The sequence below is a fragment of the Clarias gariepinus genome, chromosome 2 (genome assembly GCF_024256425.1).
Source record: "Clarias gariepinus isolate MV-2021 ecotype Netherlands chromosome 2, CGAR_prim_01v2, whole genome shotgun sequence".
Classification (NCBI taxonomy): Eukaryota; Metazoa; Chordata; class Actinopteri; order Siluriformes; family Clariidae; genus Clarias; species Clarias gariepinus.
This window is the reverse complement of record NC_071101.1, coordinates 8,651,617-8,675,057: the sequence shown is the minus strand read 5'-3', so window position 1 is coordinate 8,675,057 and position 23,441 is coordinate 8,651,617. Positions and strand designations below refer to the sequence as shown.

Here is a 23,441-nt window from a genome sequence, read left to right as displayed (position 1 = left end):
CTCAATTACTTTTGTTCTCATTTGTTCCTGAATTTCTTTGGATCTTGGCATGATGTCTAGCTTTTAAGGTGCTTTTGGTCTACTTCTCTGTGTCAGGTAGCTCCTATTTAAGTGATTTCTTGATTGAAACAGGTGTGGCAGTAATCAGGCCTGGGGGTGACTACAGAAATTGAACTCAGGTGTGAAAAACCACAGCTAAGTTATTTTTTAACAAGGGGGGCAATCACTTTTTCACACAGGGCCATGTAGATTTGGAGTTTTTTTTCTCCCTTAATAACGTAAACCTTCATTTAAAAACTGCATTTTGTGTTCAATTATGTTATCGTTGACTAATAGTTAACAGCTTTTGATGAGCAGAAACATTTAAGTGTGACAAACATGCAAAAAAATAAGAAATCAGGAAGGGTACAATGATATAGTATATGGAATTAACCTATTATATATATAGATCAACCATAACATTAACAAAATGCACAAGCACATTAACATTGATTATAAATCATATTGGTGACACGCATGGATCATTTATGCCTGTGGGGAGCGAAGGCCAACCCGTCTGGTCTGATCCCACAAAAAAGATCAAACACCCATGGGATGCACCAGACAAACACGTACTGTACCATGGGCACGTTAGCATCAGAGCCGGACCATGGGGCAATGGAAGAAGGTGACCTGGTTTAATGAATCCTGTTTTATTTTATCATATAAACAACAGTATGTACATGTGTGTATATATCACAGACCTGGGGAGAAAACAAACCGGTAGAGCTAGCCTGATTCTCTAGGTAATGTTTTGTGTGGAAACATCAGGTCCTGGCATTCATGTGGATGTAACTTTGACAAGTACAACCTCTCTAAACATTGATTTCACTGGTTCAGCAAAAACCCTTTAAGAGTTCAAGGTGTTTTGTTCTCTAATGTATATTTGCTGGATCTATTCATTGCTGCAGTGTATTCTTTCTTGCCTGCTTTCTTTGTGGAAACTCTAGACATGCTACAAATTAATAATTTATTACAATCTTTCCAATTTATTCTTTCTTTTGCATAGTGACACTGTACAGTATGTTGCATGATCATGATTGGCTAAGGCTGCCAATTATAGAAAATACATACTTTCTAAACAGTACTGGATATTACAACAACGGAATGAAATGAAATAAAACTATGAGTTTTATATGATATTGTCTTTATTGCATGACAGTTTAAAGCCAGCAGGTCATACAGTCTTGTGTTAAACACTTACAAACTGTAGCACTTTAAAAAGGGAGGCGTTATAGTAAAATAACAATCATACAAAAAAAAAAAAAAAAGCACTTTCAAAATAGTTTTTAATGTTTCGGTATTGCCAAAAGCATTTAAACATGGGTGCGGCGCTTCGATGCGGCTTTTCTTTCCTTTGTCCTCGTAATCATGTCAGTCTTGCTTTGCATAAACATTGAGAGTGCAGCGGCTCAGAAAAGTTATGTGAGTTATATCAGACAGTGACTATATGACTATTTTATGTAAAATGGGAAAATACCCAGAACCCACAGGGTGTACACTCATTTACCTGTTTTAGGTAGTTTTCAGATTTTTCACTGGTGTTTCAGGCACACGGTGCCAACAAGACCACATTAGGCACTTAAAAGATATTTACTGGTTACACATTAAAAGCTATATGCATTTACAAAACATCACATTCAGACTGCACAAAAATTCTAACCAGTGTGTATTATTAAGGTGCCTAAAAGATTCCTAAAATAGAAAGAAAATGTATAACACAACACATAAATAAAGAAACATAGAGTTGATATTCAAAATGACACCAATTACAAGATTATTAAACGCCATGGTGCTGAAAAAACAACATCTAGAAATAAACGCAGAAAAAATCATGGGTGGCTGCATTGAGAAACACAAAAACCAAATGAACCCATGTCAATAAGTCTTTCAAAAGCCTTCTAGTTTGTATATACAAACAAAAAGCATGTGAGATAAAAAAAAAAAAATCTTCTCTGCTAGTCTTTCAGCTGCCCCTGGCAAGGGGTTGTCACAGGGGACCGTACAATCTGCACACACCTTGGCACAGGTCTTACACCAGATGCGACCCTCCCATTTCCTAACAGGAACTGGGACCAGCACTGCATGCAATGCCTGGGTAGTATGGGGTTTGGCAACCCATCAACAGCTGGGCTCAAACCTGGATCCTCAGATCAACCACCTAGAGCCTTAGCCACCTGAGCCACCACTGCACCACGCCCCCTCATATAAGGATTTGATAAATTCTCTTTTTTTTTCTTGTTCGTTGTTGTTTAACAAAGGTTGGAATCCAGTAGGTTACATTACTGCCAACTGCAGGTCTCAGGTCCCAGCCTTCCTTAAAAAACATTAAATGCTTCCCTCCCTGATCTTGTCTTATCTTGCACTTTGTCTCGAACTCTTTGTCTGCTTTTAATCCGGCACATCCATACAGTCATGGTTAGCAGTTCTGTAAGTTGAAGATAGATCTTACTCTCCCTCAACTTCCCTGCCTTTTAATGCTGACTTCCCAGTCCAAAACATTAAATTCTATAAGACTTCCAGCACTGCCTTCTACTCGCCCTAGTTCTTGAAGCTATGACATCATGTTTAGCCTCTCCTGCATAAATTTCCTGCATGAGGAAATACTCACTTCCATGTTATACCTCACAGAGTTCTGTTGGGTGAGTCTTATTAGGGGGCTAATATTTTTTTACAGTTAATTTCTACAGATAGGGGCAGTTTCTACAGACACTGAACAAGGTGTTTGGAAAATGCATAAAACAGAATGAAAATCAAGCATACCATAATACATGAGTTGTGTTTCAGCTTGGACATAACAGATACACTTTGGAGACCTTTAAGACTTATACAAACATGTTCAACACAGGAGTATGATATGTGACCTTTAAAATAGGTTATAGCTCCAGTTGTTGAACATACGTACATGTCCAATATAAGTTTCTGCTTTATTTAATGTTGTTTCGATCTGCTCCATCACTTTAAACCTTAAACCTTTAAAGGTTTTCACACTGTACATAAACATACTGTAACAACTGTGTCAGTACAAATGTACAATACATGCACACAAACCATTAACAAGCCGCCCACAAGGCAGAAAACGTCACAAAACCCCTTCATATGACTGTAGGTTGATGATCTCCATGGCTAGTTTCTGAGGGTCCATTAGGTTTGGATACATCTCCATTGCTCTGTCCACAAGACGGGCATTAAAAACAGCTCGCAGTTTCTTCCTCACCTGTTCCCTTTCGGGCATTGTATGGTTCCAGGGAGTGCTGTCACCCTGCACAGGTCCTGGAGGCACAGACCTGAAGTGTCCGTATGGCTCAGACCAGTAGTTATTATGAAGAGGAGGGGGCATAGTTCTGTGGTGGTACTCATGGGGTACACTATACTGAGGAAAGTTCCCTGGCGGGTAAGGTGCCCCTCCATAGGAGTGATACTGAGGAAAAGAGTATGGCACGTTGCTTGGGTTTTGGGACGCAGCCATACTGGCGTGGTGGGGATGGTAACCTGGATTGGTTGGATAATGTCGGAACCTTCCGCTAGATGGAGTCCTTTGCTCCCCTTCACACTGGTGCTCACCTTGGCATTCGTATGAACCCAGGCCAGAGTCCAGGTACTCCTGAAAGGAAGCAGAGATGCAGTCTGGATTTGTTGGGGCATGTTGGTTGAAGCAGTCTCTCTTAGAAAGGGACTTTCTTAAAGTAGACTGTGGTGTGTTCTTCACCACCAGGGTGTTCTCACTGGTGAGGGTCTTCTTCGTCGGTCCACTTTGATTGAGAGTGAGCTTTTGCTCCATCACCTCCTCCAGAGGGGCTGCTCGGGACGGGTTTGGGCTCGACGAGGATGGTTTTTGGGAAAAGGAGGGAGCTTTTGCTTTTTCACGCAACTCATCTGCCAAGGAACGGTGGGATTGCTTGCTACGTTCTGGGTGGCTGAACTTACACTTGATCCCATAGGTGCACTTCTTACCTTCAATGGAAAGTGAAAAAAAAACACTAAGTAATCCTTGGCATTCAAAGTGACAGCTTTGTTTGTGTTATCAGGAAAAGTACCCCATTTACCAGCTGACAGGAGCAACAGATATACAGTATAAACATACAGTACATTTACAATACAGTAGAACACAGGATTAGGCATAACTTTGCTTTGTGCTTTAAGCAAATCTGTCATCGGAGTGATGAAATTACAGGTCACTACACGTCACTAGCGATTATGAAGCTATGTGAACCGGTTGGCGCACATGTAGCTCAGGAGAATCATGGAATTTGCATATAAGGCTTATTGTTTTAAGGAGCTGGAGGAGATTCGTTTGATACTCACCGTAAGGGCAGGGGAGTTTTTTTGCAGCTCGGGGATTCTTGCGGAGAAAATTTTCCAAAGTAGGCCCATGTCTCCCAAGTGGATCATCTGGGAGCATAAACCTTAAAAAGCCGACAACATGACAAACTTTTTTACTACTTAAATACTGCGGCCTAATATCAAAGATTTATTACTGTGTTGGTGATGTATGTGTGTGTATTAAGCAGACTTTGAAGCATGGCCTACTTGTCATTGACGAAGGAATACATGAGCAGCCTCTCCTCTATGAAGCGTTTCCATTCAGGCTTTTCCCCCTGAAGGTCTCGGTAGGTATCATTGGACACGATGATGCCATCCACATCGTATGCCAGCTTTACGATGAAGCGGTCATCGTAGCACACCACACGCTTTCCTGCCACGCGCCTTGATGGAGTAAAGACCAGAATCTTTTTACGTTCCAGCTCACGGAGAATTTGTTGATCTGTGGTGAATGAGAACAATGATTATGTTTTCATTAGCATTTTATAGCTGAGTGAAATGCTTTATTACTTGAAAGATAGAAAGGGTGAGGTGCAAGCCTCAAATTTAGCTCGGTTGGATTGTCGCGGTAAAGGAGGTTTAGCCTCAATGGCTTTTCCCATTAAAAGAGGCAAGTCCTGATTAAGGATGTCTGCCTCTGAGTCTTACTAAATAAGTTGTTGCCTGTGTACCCATAAATCCTAGTAAATCTGTCCACACAGGTTTGAAGTCCCAAAAAGGGCATGGCCATGGCCATGGTGTAACATGTTAGATTTTCTACTTTGGTTAGCTGTGGACCCATACACTCACTGCTAAAATGGAATATAATAATATAAACAGACAAAATACCATCGTTCATTATTATTCTAATAAAATTTTACAGTATAAGAAATCTCTTCCTGTAAAAAAGAAATAATAATAACAAGGACAAGTATCAGACCTATTGGAAAGCATGGTCATGATGCCTACAGATATACAGTAATCAAAATATACTTCCCTAAACACAAAAAAAATCCCAGTAATTAACCTTAATTTTTTGGCAAGTCAGCACACACCACACTACTGTTAAACAATAAATAAGACTTTAATGAGCAGTTTGTCTTCAGGCTTTAAGAAGTGTTTGGGCTGTGACTAATTTCAACCGTTTTTAGATAAGGTTTGTTCACTTCGGTAAAAAAGGGAACAATAACGCACCCCTTTACTGGCGGTGTGCACAGCTGTTTTTCTTAGCAACCGTCTGTGCACCTGAAGAACACATGGTACGTTAATCTACAATCACAAGCACATTGTAAAAACTCTCTGTCTTTTGTTCTCTGTCTCACACACACATACACACACACACACACAGAAATGCACACTCTCGCTCTCGTACTTTGTTCTCTTTCTTTTTGCGTGGAAGTTCACTATAAAAATAAAACTTTTCAGTTCTGCATCTGGGGTATTCAAACAAAACCATAGCGACTAAAATACCCAACGTCTATTACGGTCTCTCGGCTCTGGGCTAATCCGGCAAATCTCGGGTTATTTCCTGACTGCAGCTTCCTTTCTGTTTGGTTTGCTTTGTTTCGGCTACGAAGTCATGAACCACTTGAGAGATTGCTCGGGTTTTCGTTCTTGTATCTAGTGCCCTCTGAAGACTTGACAAGATGGTTTCTGAAGGGATTCTAAAAATAAATTCAAAGCCATAGATTTTTAAGACAAATGCTCTGTGAGTCATGAATACAGAGCCTTGCATAAGTTTTCATCCTTTTGAACGTGAACTTTTTTTGGACATCTTGAACATTTTGAAGTGTAACAACCTGGACCTAAAATGGACTTTTTATCACTTGATTTATGCAACATGTCTCATATTTTATTGTGACACCAAGACTAATTAAACAAGAAGAAAAAAATTTGGCCTGCTGTCACGACTGATGGTTGTATAACTATCCACATCTTCCTTAGAAAAATGATAATAGCTTATGAATCAGAACGATGTCTGGGTTTTGACTAGGTCAGTCTAATAAATTCTTGGTAAGTGCAGTCTGATGTAGCTTTGGAAGTATGGGAAAAGTTATTACCATGGTGGAAGGTGAAGCTCTGTCCCAGGTAGTGCCATGTAACTGGCTCCATCCATACCCAGACTTCAATGTCATCACCACCATGCTTCAATGTCAAGATGGTGTCCACACAGGCGATTCTAGAGTCTGTTGGGGCTCTAGCCAAAAATTAGCAGGGACTTTTTATTCAGCATTTATCTCATTATCTAATCAATGATAAATAGGTTTGCCCCCTACTGGCCTGGGGTCCTAAGCAATTGCCTGCCTTGCCTTTTGACAAGCATTGACTCTGGATGTCAATAAGATACTGTAGTGCAGTGTTGGGTTTCCACCAAATATAACGTTAGAAATTTGGGCAAAATTAGGCCAAAATTTAGCCACTTCTTCTATACTTACTGACTTTCGCAACTTATGGCAAATCCCAAACGGGATTTCATCAATAATTAATTTATTATTTTCCATTATTAGTGATTGTGATGTTCATATCAAAAACATCTGAACTGTGGATCCCTCCTGCTTGCTCAGCTTTCAACCATCAATTAAATCCAACCATCTAGGAACCGCTGTATTCCAACTAGGAGCCGTGGAGGCCAATGGTGACCCTTGTATTTATTCTATTTACCCATGGATTTACACACAATGGGGAATTAGGTAACGCCATTTAGCCTAATCTGCATGTCTTTAAACTGTGGGAGGAAACCGGAGTACTCGAAGCAAACCCAAGCAACACCAACCAACCCAATAGGGAGAACATGAAAACTCCATTAGGCAGGAATCTAACCCGGACCTAGAACCTGAAAGTGCAAGGTGACAGTGCTAACCACTACACCGCTATGCTGCCTATCTAAGAAATGCGACCTTTGCCAATACTCCTACATAATCCTGGCACCTGTTCTTAGTAGAATGTAACCTTGAAGACTCATATTTGAAAACACTTGTAAACTAAATCAAATTTTCACATAAAAAATAATGGAAACTCAAATTATTTGTTCCACAGCCCAAACAAATTAATACATAAAACTAATAAACACAAAATATAAAGTAAAAATAAAACAAATTAAACTGCACTTTATCTTTAAATAAAAGTAAAAATAAATGACGACAAATAAGTGTTTCCGTTTGTGCATGCGTACACAGATGTTGATCATACCAGTAAGAGATCCGCACTAAGACCCAGCAGGGAAAACAATACCCACAATTTTGCAGCACAAGAGCCAGAAAAACCTTTAACTCGGTTGTAATTACGTGACGCTCGGCATCAAAACAAGAAGCGCATGCGTGATACATGATACTCGGTACTCGTGAACCAAGACTTGTTTGTTTTCCAAGTCAGAATTTATTAAAAATCTTTGCTGATCTTGCGGAAACCGCGTTACTCGCAACCCGAGGTTCCACTGTAGAAGAATTCTTTTAGGCATAGTCATGGTTTTTTCACTTCATTTGTAATTACTTTTAATAGACAAATCAATACGTATCCAGTACTTGCTTTTAGCTCTTTGTTTTTTTATGATGTTTGTTTAGGTGTCTTCTCTCAGGGTTCTTCCAAGAACAGATGCACTTTGACACCCTAATTGTAAACGGTGAACTCCCTTCATCTACTGAAACTCTGTGACTTCTGATGACAAATAGTTGCACTAGAACCAGTTGCAGGGCTCAACAGCAAGGTGGGGCAGGAGGGTTGTGTGTGATTTGATTGCTTATCAAACCACAAACAAATGAATTTGTCATTTGCGAATTTCTGTTTATTCCAAAGCTGTTCAGTGGGATTGAGTACAGTCAAGGCTTTGTGCAGGACAACTGAGTTCTTCCAGTCCCGTCCAATGTTAAACAACCATGTCTCCATTTAGCTGGCTTTGTGGTTGGTTCCACTGGGGCATCGTCATGTTGGGACAGGTTTGCAGCTCCAAGTGTCAATATAGGGAAACTGTAATGCTCCTTAACGGGGGGCGGGGCGGGGGGGGGCGTTCATGAGCTGAATGGGCTGTCAAGAAAAAGGCACACACTTCAATCTTTCCAACCGGGTGAGCCATTTCGGTTTTGACCCTCTAACGGCTTAATTTTTTGGCAAGCTTTTTCGTACAATAATACAAATTTTAGGATCGTGCTATAGCATTCCATACTGGTAGTGTAATGAAAGGGCGAGGTTGGATTGTTCAAGCACATGGGAGAGTTTATTGTTATCATTTGCATATTTATTCAGACTCGTACTGTACGTCAACGCATACTTTCTTCCTGGAAAATAAAAACATTAGAAGTGTTCTTGTGCTGATTTCTTAAGCATTAAAACAGATTAAACCATTTATTGACATGAATGGTTGTTTTATAATATGTCAAAGGTTCTAGTTTAAGCTACTCTCCAAAAACACTTATGTATGAACTCATTCTGCGCCTTAAAAGAGGATTTGCACTACCATAGTAAATTAATCTGTTTCCTGTCAACTAAGCACAAGGAATCTATGCAAATTGCTTTGTTGCTGACATTCCAGATAAGCAGTTGTTTCTCTTTCTTTCCTATCATCTAAACATACAAGTATAGGACAGAAGTATAAGAGCCAAGGTCTGGTGTGTATCTAAATGCCTGTCTAACATGCAAATTACATGACCGTAGGCAAGACTGTGCAACTTTAGTTCTGCTTAAATGTTTCCTAGAAACCTGTTCAAACACAAAGAGTGTGTTCCAGCTTATGCAAATGTGTCACAAAAGAAACTCAAATAGCTATCTCATTACTTGCTGATGCATGAATGAAGATTAAGGAGTTGAATTCCCGATCGCGATTTATCAAAAGGAGTATATATGTTGGATTTACATAATTCAGTAACTAGTACAGTAAATACAAGAGTAAAAAATGTAATTCATGAGTATTGTCGCACAATAGGTGGGTGAATATGGTATTATCCATAGGAATAAAAAAAAGGTTTTGTCTGTACATTGGTCAGAACTCGCTCTTTCAATGATTTCTTTACGTTTCATACACTGGAGGACCAGAAACCAGTTTCAGAAAAATTTCTGTCTGTATGGTTGTCTGTATGTCTGTATGTCTGTCCAGCCATATTATGTCACAAGCGTCACGCAAAACTGGCTATACAGAATTTAATAAAACTTTGTTAGTACTTGGATATCTCCAGCTAGTATGGAATAAATATCATGATAAACTAATGTTAAACTTATCTTTATGGCATTTGCCAACATCACTCAGCAAATTTCACTTAAAAATTTTCACAAATCATTATTGACAGGTGGCATTATGACTTTAAAAATGACCAGTTTTGCTTGAAGAGTTTTAGTTCCAGCATCTCCCATTTAACTATGAGGAACAAACTCTTCCTTTCGAAACATTTCGCGATAGCAGAGACTTTGACATAAATTGTGACGTCTCACTGGATCAGTTGATTTTCATAAGCGTGCTGCACTTGATGCAGATTTATAAAGCTGATTGTGGCTTTGTGACACATTTCATGTCACCATAGATATTTCATAATATAAAAAATGACACTGCAATAAGTCTCGACTGCATAGGGTTTTTGTACTACTTCTGCATCGTCTTATCTGTGATATATTATCCCTATTACTAAAGAAAAAACCTTTTCAACTCTTTGAGTGTATTTCCCATTGCTTAGATGTGGCTGTCCTGTGCATAACTGGTATGTCTATGACTGATGTTAATTCCTATTTCTTCCTAAAGCCTAATTCTAAATCCTACAACACACAAACCACAGATGGAGTCTTTATGTTTTTTTACTTTTAAGTTGCTTTGTTTAAAAGCTTTAACCAAATGAGGAGTAAATATCAATGCAAATGTTTAAACCTCACTGAACTGACTGTGGTTTTCAGAACCATGAACAGGAAGTTAAACGTGTTCCTTCTCCTTTCTGTCTCACCTGTGATCGGCACGTCTGGCCTAGGCTGCTCCCGCCTCCAGGAAGGCACAAACACTGTTACATCTGTGTGCCCTCGATCCAGGAAGTACTTCACAGCTAGCTGGATTCCCAGGCAGGAGAAAACTTCCTTGTTTCCGTGACTGAGCAGAAAAAAACAACAACAAGAATTTCTTTTAATCCTAAATTTCATCTTTAGACACTTGATATCCTGAAATGCTGAAATGAATTCCTGTAAATAACAATGTAGAACATAATAATTGATTTAAAACCTCGACATTTCAGAAGTGTTTCAGAATACCAAACATAACCACTCACAGGTCACATTATGTCGTAATGAAATAATGATACTCTGCTTCAGCTCGGTGTAACGGCAGGCTGTCCAAAATTCAGCCGGAACAGGATAATGAAAGAGCGTTAGAGAGTCAGAGCGTTCTTATACTCGAGTTTTACTACGGGTTACTGTGGTCAAGAAGAAATATATATTTAAAGCGGCATAACTTCTCATAGACGTAAATAAAAACTTTTAAAATTTGGTGAAAAAAAAACAAATAAACAGCACACACAAATGCAAAAATGTTGTTCAGTGTTGCAAATTATTATTTGGAAGACATTGCATGATGTACCTCAAAGGAACAACAAAAACTAAATAACTCACCCTATAATGTTAAATATTAAAGCAAATAAGTAGGGAATACAGCTGCATGATTTGATAAAAAAAAAACATATTTTGATTATTTTGACAAATATTGTAATTGCAGGTTGAACTGCGAAATTTAATTTTTAAATATAACTATTAGCATTTAAAAGTATTAACCTCGACTAGCAGCCATTTATGGCACAAATGCTGAAATCTTTTTAGGAGGATTTTTGCCAATATTTATTTAACATGAGAAAAGTATTTAAAAATTAAATAATTGCACCGGTTCATACTGCGATTTTCATTTTTATGTGATTAACTGTGCAGCACAAGTAAGGGATAAAATCTAAAAATTTATTACTCTAGGGACGTCTACTGTAAGGATGTTCAAGTCAAACCAGGACAGAATAACAGAACACTTTATTTTTCTATATAATCTGCTGCTACACTACTGCACCTATCCCAGTGTTTCACTAGTGCCTGGATACCGTCAAGGTAGAAAGGTTTCTCAGTCATCCATGATCATGTCTAAAACGCTGGCCTCCCAGGAACTCCTTACAGTATGTTGGGACCCTAACGGCCCAAACGGCAAGGTCAGGACTGTATTGGGGATAAGGCAATAACTCCCGTCATTCACGGACGCATGCACAGTTCAAATGTTTTACTGAGACTAAGAGTCTCATCACAGTACTGTTCTGCAGCGTCCCTGAAACAGAACAGGATTAATGGCCTTGCTCAAGGGCCCATTTTGACTTAAACGTGCCGCTTATATCGACTCCTGTACATTATAAAGCTAACTTTGTGACTTATAATTTAAAGTCAGTGTGTGAATGGATGCTTTTGTTTTGTCGAAAAGGATCTCGGTGTCATAGCGAAGGCTCTACTATGCGGTCAGGCCAAATCTGGCACCGTGCCTTTCCTCACCCCATTTGGACCGCGTGTCTCTTTAGAAAAAGGGTGCAGGCAATTTTGCATAACACAAGATTGAGATACAATATGTCCTCACTTCTCAGTATTATATTTGCCCCTGGGCTTCTGGGAACTGTTTGTTCCTGCCATGAAAAATACTTTCTGTTTGTATATATATAAAAAAAAAAAAAATTTATGGATATTGTATTTGTAATGTTTTTGTAATGTTTCCTTTTTCCCAGCATGAAGTCTTTTATTAGATTTAAACCATTTAAAAATATCTAAAAGTCTGATTTATATCACAGAGATGACGTTCTGGTGTAATGAGGACAAATCATCTAAAACACACATCATGGTGCATGTCAGCACAAAACAAACAGTGTTTAATGTTGCCATGTTGAGAGCTGCTCAGTTACCGATCCACATAGGGGTCAGAACAAAACTAAGCAAAGCTTAAACGCAGGACTGAAACCAAATTGTTGTTTTGCTCTCTTACGCAATTCCTGTAAAGAGTAACTTTCATGCCACGGTAATCCTGCGAACAGTCGTATTATTTCAGTCACAAACACGATTTCAAATGGAACCTTCCCTTAAACCGTATCGAATGACACGAGCCAGGAATGCGTCTTTGTATACAGTACACAGGTCTTCTTATGCATCAGTGTGCTTCGGTCATTCATGCAGCAGATTGTTCACATAGCTCTGAGCTCAACAAACGAAAATTTGCATATAACCAAGTCAAAGAGATTACTGTATATAGATAAAAGTTCTTTCATTGAATAGTGACTAACATCATTGTTCTTTACATTAAATAACACATTAAAAAAGCATTCAAATTATGGCAATATTCATTCCTTAGTTAAGTAGTACATGCATAATTTATTTTCTTTTTTGCACATCATACTGTAGATGACAGATTTTTCTACAATAAACCTGAATTTTTGTTTTTTTATGGAGGAGCACATAAGTGCGCGGTCATCGTACCCTTAAAACATTTTGTACATCTTTACAAAAATATTTGCTTTATTACATTATCCGACAGCTCAAAAGATCAAGGTAAAAAAGCCCGATCTGTGTTTTGTGTTTTAACTAACATTAAGCTGCTTGCACGAGAAACTGTCAGAGCATAATGTGGAAAATAAAATGCTCAATGTGTGACTTTACTGGATCGAGTTCTATTTTTTTTTTTAGCTGTACAGTTAAATTAAACAGAGCCAGAGATTAAGACGATAAGTCTTACCGGTCATACGGCAATACCTTAGCATCATGTTAGACTCCTATTTTATACTGTATCTTAGACAAATGATCAGTCAGAGTGGTAATCAAATTAAGTGCAACGTTAGTATTTTACTGTTCAGACCCTAGCTGCACAATTATGCATTTTAAACTTAACAAAAGGTTAATTCACATAAAAAAATAATTTTTTAATTCGGTTCAAATTCTGATTAAAGATTCTGATTTTGAAAAGAAACTTTTGATTACATGGATGTTGATTTTGCGTTACATGTACAAAGCATTTTATCAGAATATAATTTTTTTGGCATGCGCAAAGTGGTTCTGTATTTTATGGTAATGAATTTTCCTCTTTTCTGATAAATCCCACCTTCTGTGTTATGATTGATTTCAAGAATGCGGTTTCATCTATCATTGGTTTACTATGTATAAAATAATGAGACAATCAGGTTCTCAGAGTTTTACCTAGTGATGAGTAAAAGAAAATGTATATAAAATGTGACACTTGGTAGTTTATGAAAATGTGCCAACATTTTATTTCTACATTTAGGCATTTGGCAGACGCTCTTATCCACAGCGATTAACATTTTTATCTTATTATACATCTGAGCAGTTGAGGGTTAAGGGTCTTGCTCAAGGGCCCAACAGTGGCAACTTGGTGGTTGTGGGGTTTGAACCTGGGATCTTCTGAACCGTAGTCCAATGCCTTAACCACTGAGCTACCCCTGGCCATTTCCACGGCTATACTGCTACATTATATAAACATTATGATTAAAGCATACAGTACCAGTATAAATTTGGATTTATTTTCTACATTTCAGAACATTTTTCAAAACTACTAACAAAATAACACGCATGCCAGTAGGTAATCAAGTAACAACAACAACAACAACAACAACTGTCATTTTAAGACACAAAGGTCAGCATTATTCAGAATTGGTTTACAGTGTAAATATATGCTAAAGCCTAAAAAAAAACTAATCATCTAACCCCTAAAGCTCCAGTGTGTGCTACATTTTTTGTTAAATGAGAAATTCTGCTCTCAAAATGCTAAAAATACACCACAACAGTGTTGAGCTATAGCAAATCTTCCTGTAAGTTCTTGTAACTGATACTGAGAGCCCAAATGCTTGTCACAACCTTAATGGGTCCATACATCATTAATAAATTAATATTAATATGCAATTTAAATCTCTTGAATCAGGTCAAACGATGGAGAAAAATAAAAAGTGACAATACAAAATGTTTTCCTGTGATTACATTTTTATCACATCTGTTATGTTAAATAAAACATTTAATGAAGACTATAGTATTTTTACAAGCTTTATAAATTGTGTCATTGTTATTGTTTAGCTGAATGCTGCTAACAGTTAGAAATGCTAAATCGCTAATTGCTACTGAATTGCTAGTCATTAAATATTCCTACATTGTATTGCTAGTAAATATTTATAATCATTACTATAATATTTGAAGCACTAGCCATTCTTTACAGTTACTGATATTGTATCATTATTTACTTTTGTTTACAATTCTTAGCAGTGTGATGCTAGTCGATGTTTCTAGTCAATGATGTTGCATCACTAGGCACTATTGATAATACTAAATACTGTAATGTTAGTCCTAACTTTTAGTAGTTATCATAATCACTACTGATATTCTAATGGTAATTGTTGTTTATAGTCGATAATATAATATTTGTTTTACTGTAACGTTAGTTGGAATTAAGCTCCTCAACAATGTTATGCTAACAAATTTTATAAATTTTTTGTAATTTATACCTGTAACACTTCTCTGTGTGTAGTCAGTGATAGAATCGTAATTCCAGTTGTTGATATCATAGGGCCTTGTTCCATAGTGTTGCCAATATTAGCTAATATTGTAATGCTAATCATTATTTACCTTTGAGAACGTAATGGTAGTCATGGCGTATAGTAAATGATATAGTCAATATTTTTAGTTCTTAATCTTAAGACGCTAGTCATTACTTATAGTTGACATTTTAACTTTATGTAATGTCATTATTTAAAGTTATTAGTGTCATTATTTTTGTTGTTCTTGTAATGCTAGTCATTATTTATAGTTGTATTCTTGTAATGCTAGTCATTACCTACAGTTTGTACTGTAGCAAAGTAAAGCTAGTCATGTTTTATAGTTATTAAATGCAAGTCAGTATTTATAACTCTTGATATTGTAATGCTAATTATTATTTATACATGTGTTCTTGTAATGCTATCATTATTTATACTTGTTGATCTTTTAACGCTGGTCATTATTTATAGGTGTGTTCTTGTATTGCTAGTCAAATTTAGATTTTTCGGTAATAGCCGAACATTATTTGACAATGCCCATATTAATTTGCCTAAGCAATATATTTTGCCCCGTGTTGTTGACTCACCTCATCGCTACATTGCTGCCATCTATCACTATCGGCCTGAGGGCATCTTCGTCCTGGGTTGTGTACTCTTGATCAGCGGGTAGAGATAAAACTCTGGGACTGTTCCTCTGGCTTTCATCAGGCGAAGCTAGCACTGTGGGCCCAAGAGAATCCCCCGTCTCCGTCGCTCTCACTTGTATCAGCTCCCCCAGAATCCGGTCGGTGTCAGTGTGGAGGCCCAGCTTGAGTATCACAGCATGAATCTGTGCATCGGAGAAGCCCAACTTTCTAAACAGATCCAGTTGAGGCTGAAACTCACAGCTCGGGTCAGCATGCTCCTCGGGTTGGTTTTGCTCCATTCTATGATACAGTTTGGCTGGACAGCGTGAAGATGCCCATGTAAGTAAGTCTGGGTGAATGAAGGAGGAAGCACACACGGTGCTACAAAAGTCAGTCCAAAGGTTAGAATCCAAATCAAGAGGAAAGGCAGCAGGGATGAGACTGGCACCTATACTCATACTCAAAACAGGTCTTCTCCAGACGACACACCTCTGCAAGAAGAAGAACAACAAACATGTAACAAGAGAAAATTTGCATTTTGGGGAATTCCAAAGGTTGTACATTTCCTCAGGCAATAAAAACAGGTTTCATTAAGGGCATTATGTTCTAACCTCCTGAGACCCGAAAGAAAAAACTTTTCTTATTTAATTTTTTTCAATATAACATAATTCTGTGAGATGTCAGAAACATTATTTTTTTTCAAAACTGTCAAAATGTATTTCTTAGTTTTTGTATGTCTTGCTTTGTCGAGAGAAGTACAATAAATTTTAGTTCTATTTAGTAATATATAATACAGTTACATAATTATAATATAATTTAATAAGTAATATAGTTGAAAGCAACAATGAGCAGGCCCTAGCACCCTGTGCCATCACCACCGGGGCAGAGCTATGATGTCACTCAATGTGATGTCAGTGAACGTGATGTCACTCAATAGGATGTTCCACAGAAGGGTCTTAACCACATTTTGGTGTATGTTTAAGCACATTAGCACAGCTGACCAGTTTGAGATATCAAACATTTGTATCCTCAGTGTCTTTAGATCACATAATCCTGGTTCGGTGTCGACTGCATAATTTCCTTGGAAGAGTGTATTGAATTCATTCGGGTGTGTTGTTGCAGACAAAATAACTGACTTCCTGTTGTGTTGAGCCCATGACATGCAATGTGAAATTTGTTTCAAAAAACATGCAAGTGTGTTTGAGCTATGCAAAAAAAAAAAAATCTTGTGTGAGGGTCCCGAGCCACGCCTGCAGCCCAGACTTTTATGGCAGAAGATTTCAATGTCTGCCAATTTTTGAGCATGTTGAGCATGTTGATACCCCAAAATGGTGAAATAAAATCATTCCTAGGAAAACCATAGGGCTCTTCACACACTATGATTACATAGTGCTGATGTCATAGTGCTTGGGCCCTATACATATGTATACAAAAAGTCTGGTCTTTTGACAGTTTCCCAGAGGCCCGGTGGTCTGATCTGTACTGGACCCAACTGTTTGTGGCAGCCAGATCAAAGCAACATAGGATGGTGTGGACAGTCCATTTCCTTGTGCAGCTTGACATTCGATAGAGGCTGATCATGTGGTCCACTCCACCCATTTTCTTACTAAACTCTGTTACAACAACAGGTATAGATGCAGTAACATGGCGCTTGTCTTTTGTTAACCATCTTGGGCAAATATACTGAGGCTCTATTCCATGGATGGAAGATGCCAAAGGACCTTTCTTGTTGTCCAGCCATTTTGTTATAGCGATCTCTGAGTGTTTCCTGACTATCATTTCTGATGCGCCTCTCTCCTGTTCGTTGTCACCGGACATTTAAGACTTACAGATCTAAAAATGATGAAGACTCGTTTAAGCGATACTGGTGTGAATATAGGTGGGATCCTCCTGGTAGTGACCCTGCCATGCAAACCACAGCATTTCTTCCAATCCCCACCAGCTTGTCTTGAAATGTGTTTTGACTCCTGTAGACTTCAAAATTTAGCACCAAACCACTGGGACTGGCAAACACAAAGGCCCTGCGACCTGTGCGATTTGGTTTTCCAGGCTCACATTGGCGCACAGGACACTGACCTGTAAAAGGAATCATTTGCTCATCTTTGGATATGTTTAAGGGACCTTGATCAATTAAGGCAGCCTTTTTAAAAGAGACCTGTCCTTCCAAAGAGCATCTTCTTTTTTTTTTTTTTTTGGTTATCCAGGATGGCAAGGTCATTTGATGGACTGGCGAAGTTTAAAAAATCTGTCCCTGGTTATCGCATTGGCAGTAATGGTCTTTCTGTAATGGCATTGTCTTTCCTGCCCAATAAATATGAAGCTTAGTGCATTTGAGGGCAAGGGTTGAAAATGGGATAAAGCAAGTCCCACTGTCCCCTACAAAGGACATGGGGTAAAATATGTATTTTGAAAGGCTTAAAATTAACATGCCCTTATAAAATTGTAATAGAAAGCCTAATATGTACCCTTTACAGTACATTATTTCAAATGCAATGTGTTTGTGTCCTAAAGACCACAGTATCATGTCCCCCACAGAGGACAAAAATGAATTGCTGGGTCTCAGGAGGCTAAAGGTGGATGATATCATCAGTAATTTTAAAACTGAAAAGTGACTAATTACTTATTGTTACTGTGGATGTAGTTATATCAAAAAGACATTCCTTATATTACAGCACTGCTGAAGTCTTATTTAATTTAATTTTTCTATGTGACAGTAGTTCAGCTCCAAATCACAAAATTAAATGTATACTAGCGTAAGCACTCGTCCTTGGCGTTTACAGAGTTTTTAAAAATAGTTAAAAGTTTAAAACTAAAAATAATCTGATCAGCCTTAATGTAATCAGTGATATTATTTCAGGTTGAAGTCCACATACATGTCTGTCTGTCTGTCTGTCTGTCTGTCTTTCTGCACGGCACAATCCTGTGTCTAACTTATTAATACAAAGAAATAAAATGGCGTAAGGCTAAGTATCTTACACCTTGTTCACGCTACATTGTACTTTTTTTATCGTCAGGCTGACACCGTCAGTTTGGATATTTTACATGCCCTGACCTCGGACTGCTGTGGACATGTTTGCACTAATAACCCGTGTTCTATCTCATTGTGGCGCTTCACATTACTGCATTAATAAGCACCATGGTTATGGAACATGTGTGACAAACTGGTTTGATCTGTCCACACATCTTTAAAGGTTCAGTTTTCAGAAGTAACATACCTTTTTTTTGATTAACCCATGCTGTGTCGTTGGGTGTTTGTTTGTGTTTGTAGAGGATTCGGGCACTTTATAAGGGTCTTAAGGTCTTCCACATACTCTGTGTATTTACAGTAAACTATCGTGTTGATTGGCTCTGTTGAGTGACACGTATAGAAACGCCCACTTCAAGGGCAAAAGTACTCCATTCGTCGCAAAAAGTGATGGCCGCTGTGGGGTAATCAGGCAAATACCGGAAGACTGGCAAAGTTTCTTCAAATTCTGTCCAGACAGTTTTCGTGATTCTGTGGCTAAACAGCCAATATACAGATATATAGACGTACAGACAGAAATTGTCCGAGACTGGTTTCGGTTTCTCCAGTGTATGAAACATAAAGGTGTCACTGACAGAGTTCTGACCAATGTACAGACAAAACCTTTAATTTATATACATTAACAGCTGTAGGAACAACACAATACTCTCTGTATTTGGGGGAGAAAATCCAGATTCATCATTAGTTCCGCTCTCCATAAATGTGACTGAGAAATAATGAACAGAAATGAAAGTGACAAAGCTAATTTATTATGAAGTGAAAGTTTCAAACTAAGTCAGGCTAAAGATCAAGTAAACTTATTTATAAGGGAACTTCCCTTTTCATTTTCAGTACGAAAGCATAATCACAGTATCGCCAAAACTTAATTCTGATTCACTACAAACTTTTTTAGACGTCAATGAGCTGTTTTGACGTCAAAAAAATTTTGATAGAAAGATCTGAAATATCAGGTCTCTATGGGGAAAGTCTAGAGAGATGGAGGTATGCTCTGGAAAGCAGAGGAATGAATGAAGGTTATCCGTGGTAAGACCGAATACATGTGTGTGAATGTGAGGAACCTAGGGGGAACAGTAAGGCTACAGGGAGCAGAGGGAAAAAAGTTGCAGGACTTTGAGTACTTACAGTCAACGGTCCAGAGCAACGGAGAGTGTGGAAAGGAGGTGAAGAGGCGGGTACAGGCAGGTTGGAATGGGTGGAGAAAAGTGTCAGGTGTGTTATGTGACAAAAGAGTATCAGCGAGAGTGAAAGGAAGGGTGTATAAGACAGTGGTGAGACCAGCGATGCTCTACGGCTTAGAGACAGTGGCGCTAAAGAAAAGACAGGAGGCAGAGTCGGAGGTAGCAGAGCTGAAGATGTTAAGGTTCTCCTTGGGAGTGACAAGGATGGATAGGATCAAGAATGAGTTCATCAGAGGGACAACCCACGTTAGATGTTTTGGAGATAAAGTCAGAGAGGCCAGATTGAGGTGGTTTGGACATGTTCAGAGGAGAGATGGTAAATATATCGGTAGAAGGATGCTGAGGTTGGAACTGCCAGGCAGGAGGTCTAGAGGAAGACCAAAGAGGAGATTTATGGATGCAGTGAGAGAGGACATGAAGTTAGTTGGTGTGAGAGAAGAGGAAGCAGAGGATAGGGTTAGATGGAGGCGGATGATTCGCTGTGGCGACCCCTGAAAGGGAACAGACGAAAGACAAAGAAGAAGAAACATTTTTATGATTGTATCATATTAAACAATCCATAACTAATAGTTTTTTTTCGTTTACCGTCTAGTTTTATTTAGATTAAAGAAGTATGTCAATTTCACTGCTTTGTTTGCCTGATGAATTAATTGGAGTGTAATTATTAAAACCTTTATATGATAGGTTTGGACAGGCAAAAATAAATGATACACTGATTATGGATATTTATTGTTAGCTCAAACTTGCTTGTGTAAAAAATTGTGTTTTATATACCGGGACTTGTGATTAAAGTGGTGTAAAAGCTATTGACATTTTCAGAAGACTTTAAGCACAGAACGGTGATGAAACTCAACATTTGAACGGCGCAAACGTTTTACGTTTTACCGTAAAAACAGCATTGACACTCGTCTTACTACTAACATTAGTTCGGTGTTTATTATTAGAGCTTTTACATGCATTCTCACAGCCGGGAAATTAAATCTCACACACGGTGAGGGAAATGCTTCTTATATCCATTTCAGAGAGAAAATCCAGAGGGCAAATCTTTCAATCGGTTGTTCAGGCACCAAAATCTGCATTCTGATTCGGTTATACTACAAACCCGTTAAATAAGTACGGGTGCCATATAGGCACCGGTTTTCGGTACGCAACCCTAACTTGCACATTACACGAATCCGGCTGGAAGTTATTGCCATGTCTGACCTCAGTCCAAGCCATTTACACATGTTTGGGCCAGTAAAGGAGTTCCTGGGAGGTCAGCGTTTCAGACGTGAAGCAGGCAGTCTGATCATGCCTATGTCGTACTGAGAAAAACTTCTTGAAGGTATTTAAGCACTGTACTCTCATAACTGCGTTCTGTTATTCTGCACAACCAAAAGTCCGGCTTTAACTTGAACAACCCTGATCTTAACAGCTCAACACATTAACTTTAGCATGATAAGTACAGTATATTGTGCATACTGTCCTGATTTGACTTGCGCCTCCTATAACTACATTTCTATATGATTTAAATGTCAGGTGAAAGACTAGAGCATGAGAGCAATTACTAACAGTTCCAAATAGGTTTACCATGAAAAACACTTAAAGTATAAAAGTTACAGATTTTATTTAGCATAACTTAAAGTGTTTTACTTCTCTTATACCACAGACATTTGCCTGGTATTAAATTTCCTGATTCGTTTAACATCTTGTACATCTAGTTCCTGCCCTGGTTCATTATAGTGCCTATAAACAGTTATTTCCTCAATCAATCAATATTTTATAAGGTATTATCCGGTGTCATGGTAGGGCTGAAAGGTCCAGACCTACATTACACCATCAGAACCAGACATGTCATACGGTCTTGTCACATGCTTTCATTATGCACTGGTACCGCCACTATTTAACTGTTCAGTGTAAGAAGTCATGACTAAGGGTATCTCTCGCTATGAATCTCACCATCTTAAAGACGCCCACAACCAAGGAACTAAGGAACATCTGGGCATGTTGTCCAGGAATCCCACATACCTGTACTGCAAACTCATCATGTCACATGATCTTGTCACATGATCCTTAATCATTCTTACCACTTTTAAGCTCTAGTTTTTCATGCTTCTTTTTTTTTTGGAGCTTAAAGATGTGTCCTCTAAGCTTTACTCTAAAACCTAGTTAACAGAAACATTTCTAAAGATGGATGTTTGGTAGAACTATTTAATCTGGACTTCTATTGCAAGTTCATGAATCAGAGTTTATACTTTACGGCATTTAATGAGCTGATAAAGTACTAGAACAGGCACGTTATTATAAACCCGTGATTAGGTTATTTTTGTTTATTTTGGTTTCATTTGATTTACATAAACCTGTGATTTCCTGCTGCACTATTATAAGAGCTGCTCACTCACTCACTCACCGTCTATATCGCGTTATTCTGTATACAGGGTGAAAGGAGGTTCGGAGACTCTCCTAGGACACTTAGCACAACGAGACAGGGTGAATGAATGAGTGTAACACCGGTTAATGTGTTTTTCCAACGTGAAGGGGGTATGTGGTTCACCTTTTAGGGTAGAGGTTCAAAAGCTACACCAGTTATATGGTCAAATTATATACTGCTCTTATCAAGTTTAGCCACGTCTATAACGGTTATATATATCCTGAGGTCTTACTGTGTTAACTATCAGTAATTATACCACCATACTGTAGGAGTCTGAGTGTTGGTTAGTATTCTATCACAGCAGCTCCTACTGTCCCGGGTCGAGGGTGCAAGTTTGCATGTTACAAAGACACTGACACTGGAGACTCCTTCTACTAATCTTACATAAACATATCTCCTTAAAGAAAATGATATTGAGTATCGTGGCGTAAGGGGTAAGCACTGTCGGCTCACAGGGTGCCAATCCATCACAGGGCACGGACAATTTAGAAACGCCAATTAACCTGTGGGAGGAAACCGGAGTGCTCACCAAGCATGGGAAGAACATGCACACAGACCCCCAGGCGGGAATCGAACCCAGACCCTGGATATATACTGTAACTGGTGTAACTTGTGAACCTTTACCCTAAAAGGTACACCACACACCGGCTTCACGTTGGAAAAACACACGTCTGTTCATTCCTAACAGGGTGTATGTATAATGTAAAGTATCTACTGTAAACATAAACTGGATTTACCTGTTCAGGGGATCTGAGTCAATCCTTATTGAGGAAACTTTTTCACCTAGAGAAAGTCTTAGAAAGTCTTCTTAGTGACCCGGAATCCTCCTCCTGTCTCTCTCTGTCTCTCTCACTCACTCACTGACCAACGTGCGCATAAAGTGTGTATCCAGTCACATCTCGGGTCACTGCGTAACACTCACACACACACACACACACACACAGGAGGAAGTTTTCCCTCTAGGAGAGCGCGGCCCTGCTCCAGTCTCCTCCTTCCACTCTTTATTTAATGCTGCCGTTTCCGCATTCAGGAGAGACACCAGTGTGACGTGGACTGACTGAACACGCCTGTAGACACACGCGTGCGCGAGCTGCAGCAGGCTGGTCTGAGTGAGCGTGCGGAATCGGATCGGGTTTACAGTGGGGGGCGCGCGCGCGCACACACATATACACACACACACACACACATATAGAGAGGGGGGGGGCGTGCGTGGAGAGAGCCGGGGGGGGGGTTGAGCTGCTCCTCTCCAAAGATCTCAGGATCAACAGCAGGACTGGAAGGAAGGAAGGAAGTTGTGCATGGAGTGATGTAGAAGTCTGATCTCATTCAGATCCAGCAGAAATACCGCAAATTAAA

General features: G+C 38.8%; 1 protein-coding gene across 1 annotated transcript; it reads right to left on the bottom strand.

The window, feature by feature from the left end:
- Positions 1 to 1,120: 1,120 nt before the first annotated feature.
- Positions 1,121 to 23,139, bottom strand: zc3h12ab (zinc finger CCCH-type containing 12Ab). Its single transcript, XM_053491065.1, has 6 exons — positions 22,823 to 23,139; positions 15,434 to 15,963; positions 10,260 to 10,399; positions 4,570 to 4,804; positions 4,345 to 4,445; positions 1,121 to 3,993 (listed from the first exon to the last, which is right to left on the bottom strand). The coding sequence occupies exons 2-6, from the start codon at positions 15,928 to 15,930 to the stop codon at positions 3,122 to 3,124; spliced, it is 1,845 nt and encodes a 614-aa protein (XP_053347040.1). The 5' UTR covers positions 15,931 to 15,963; positions 22,823 to 23,139; the 3' UTR covers positions 1,121 to 3,121.
- Between the last annotated feature and the right edge of the window lie 302 nt (positions 23,140 to 23,441).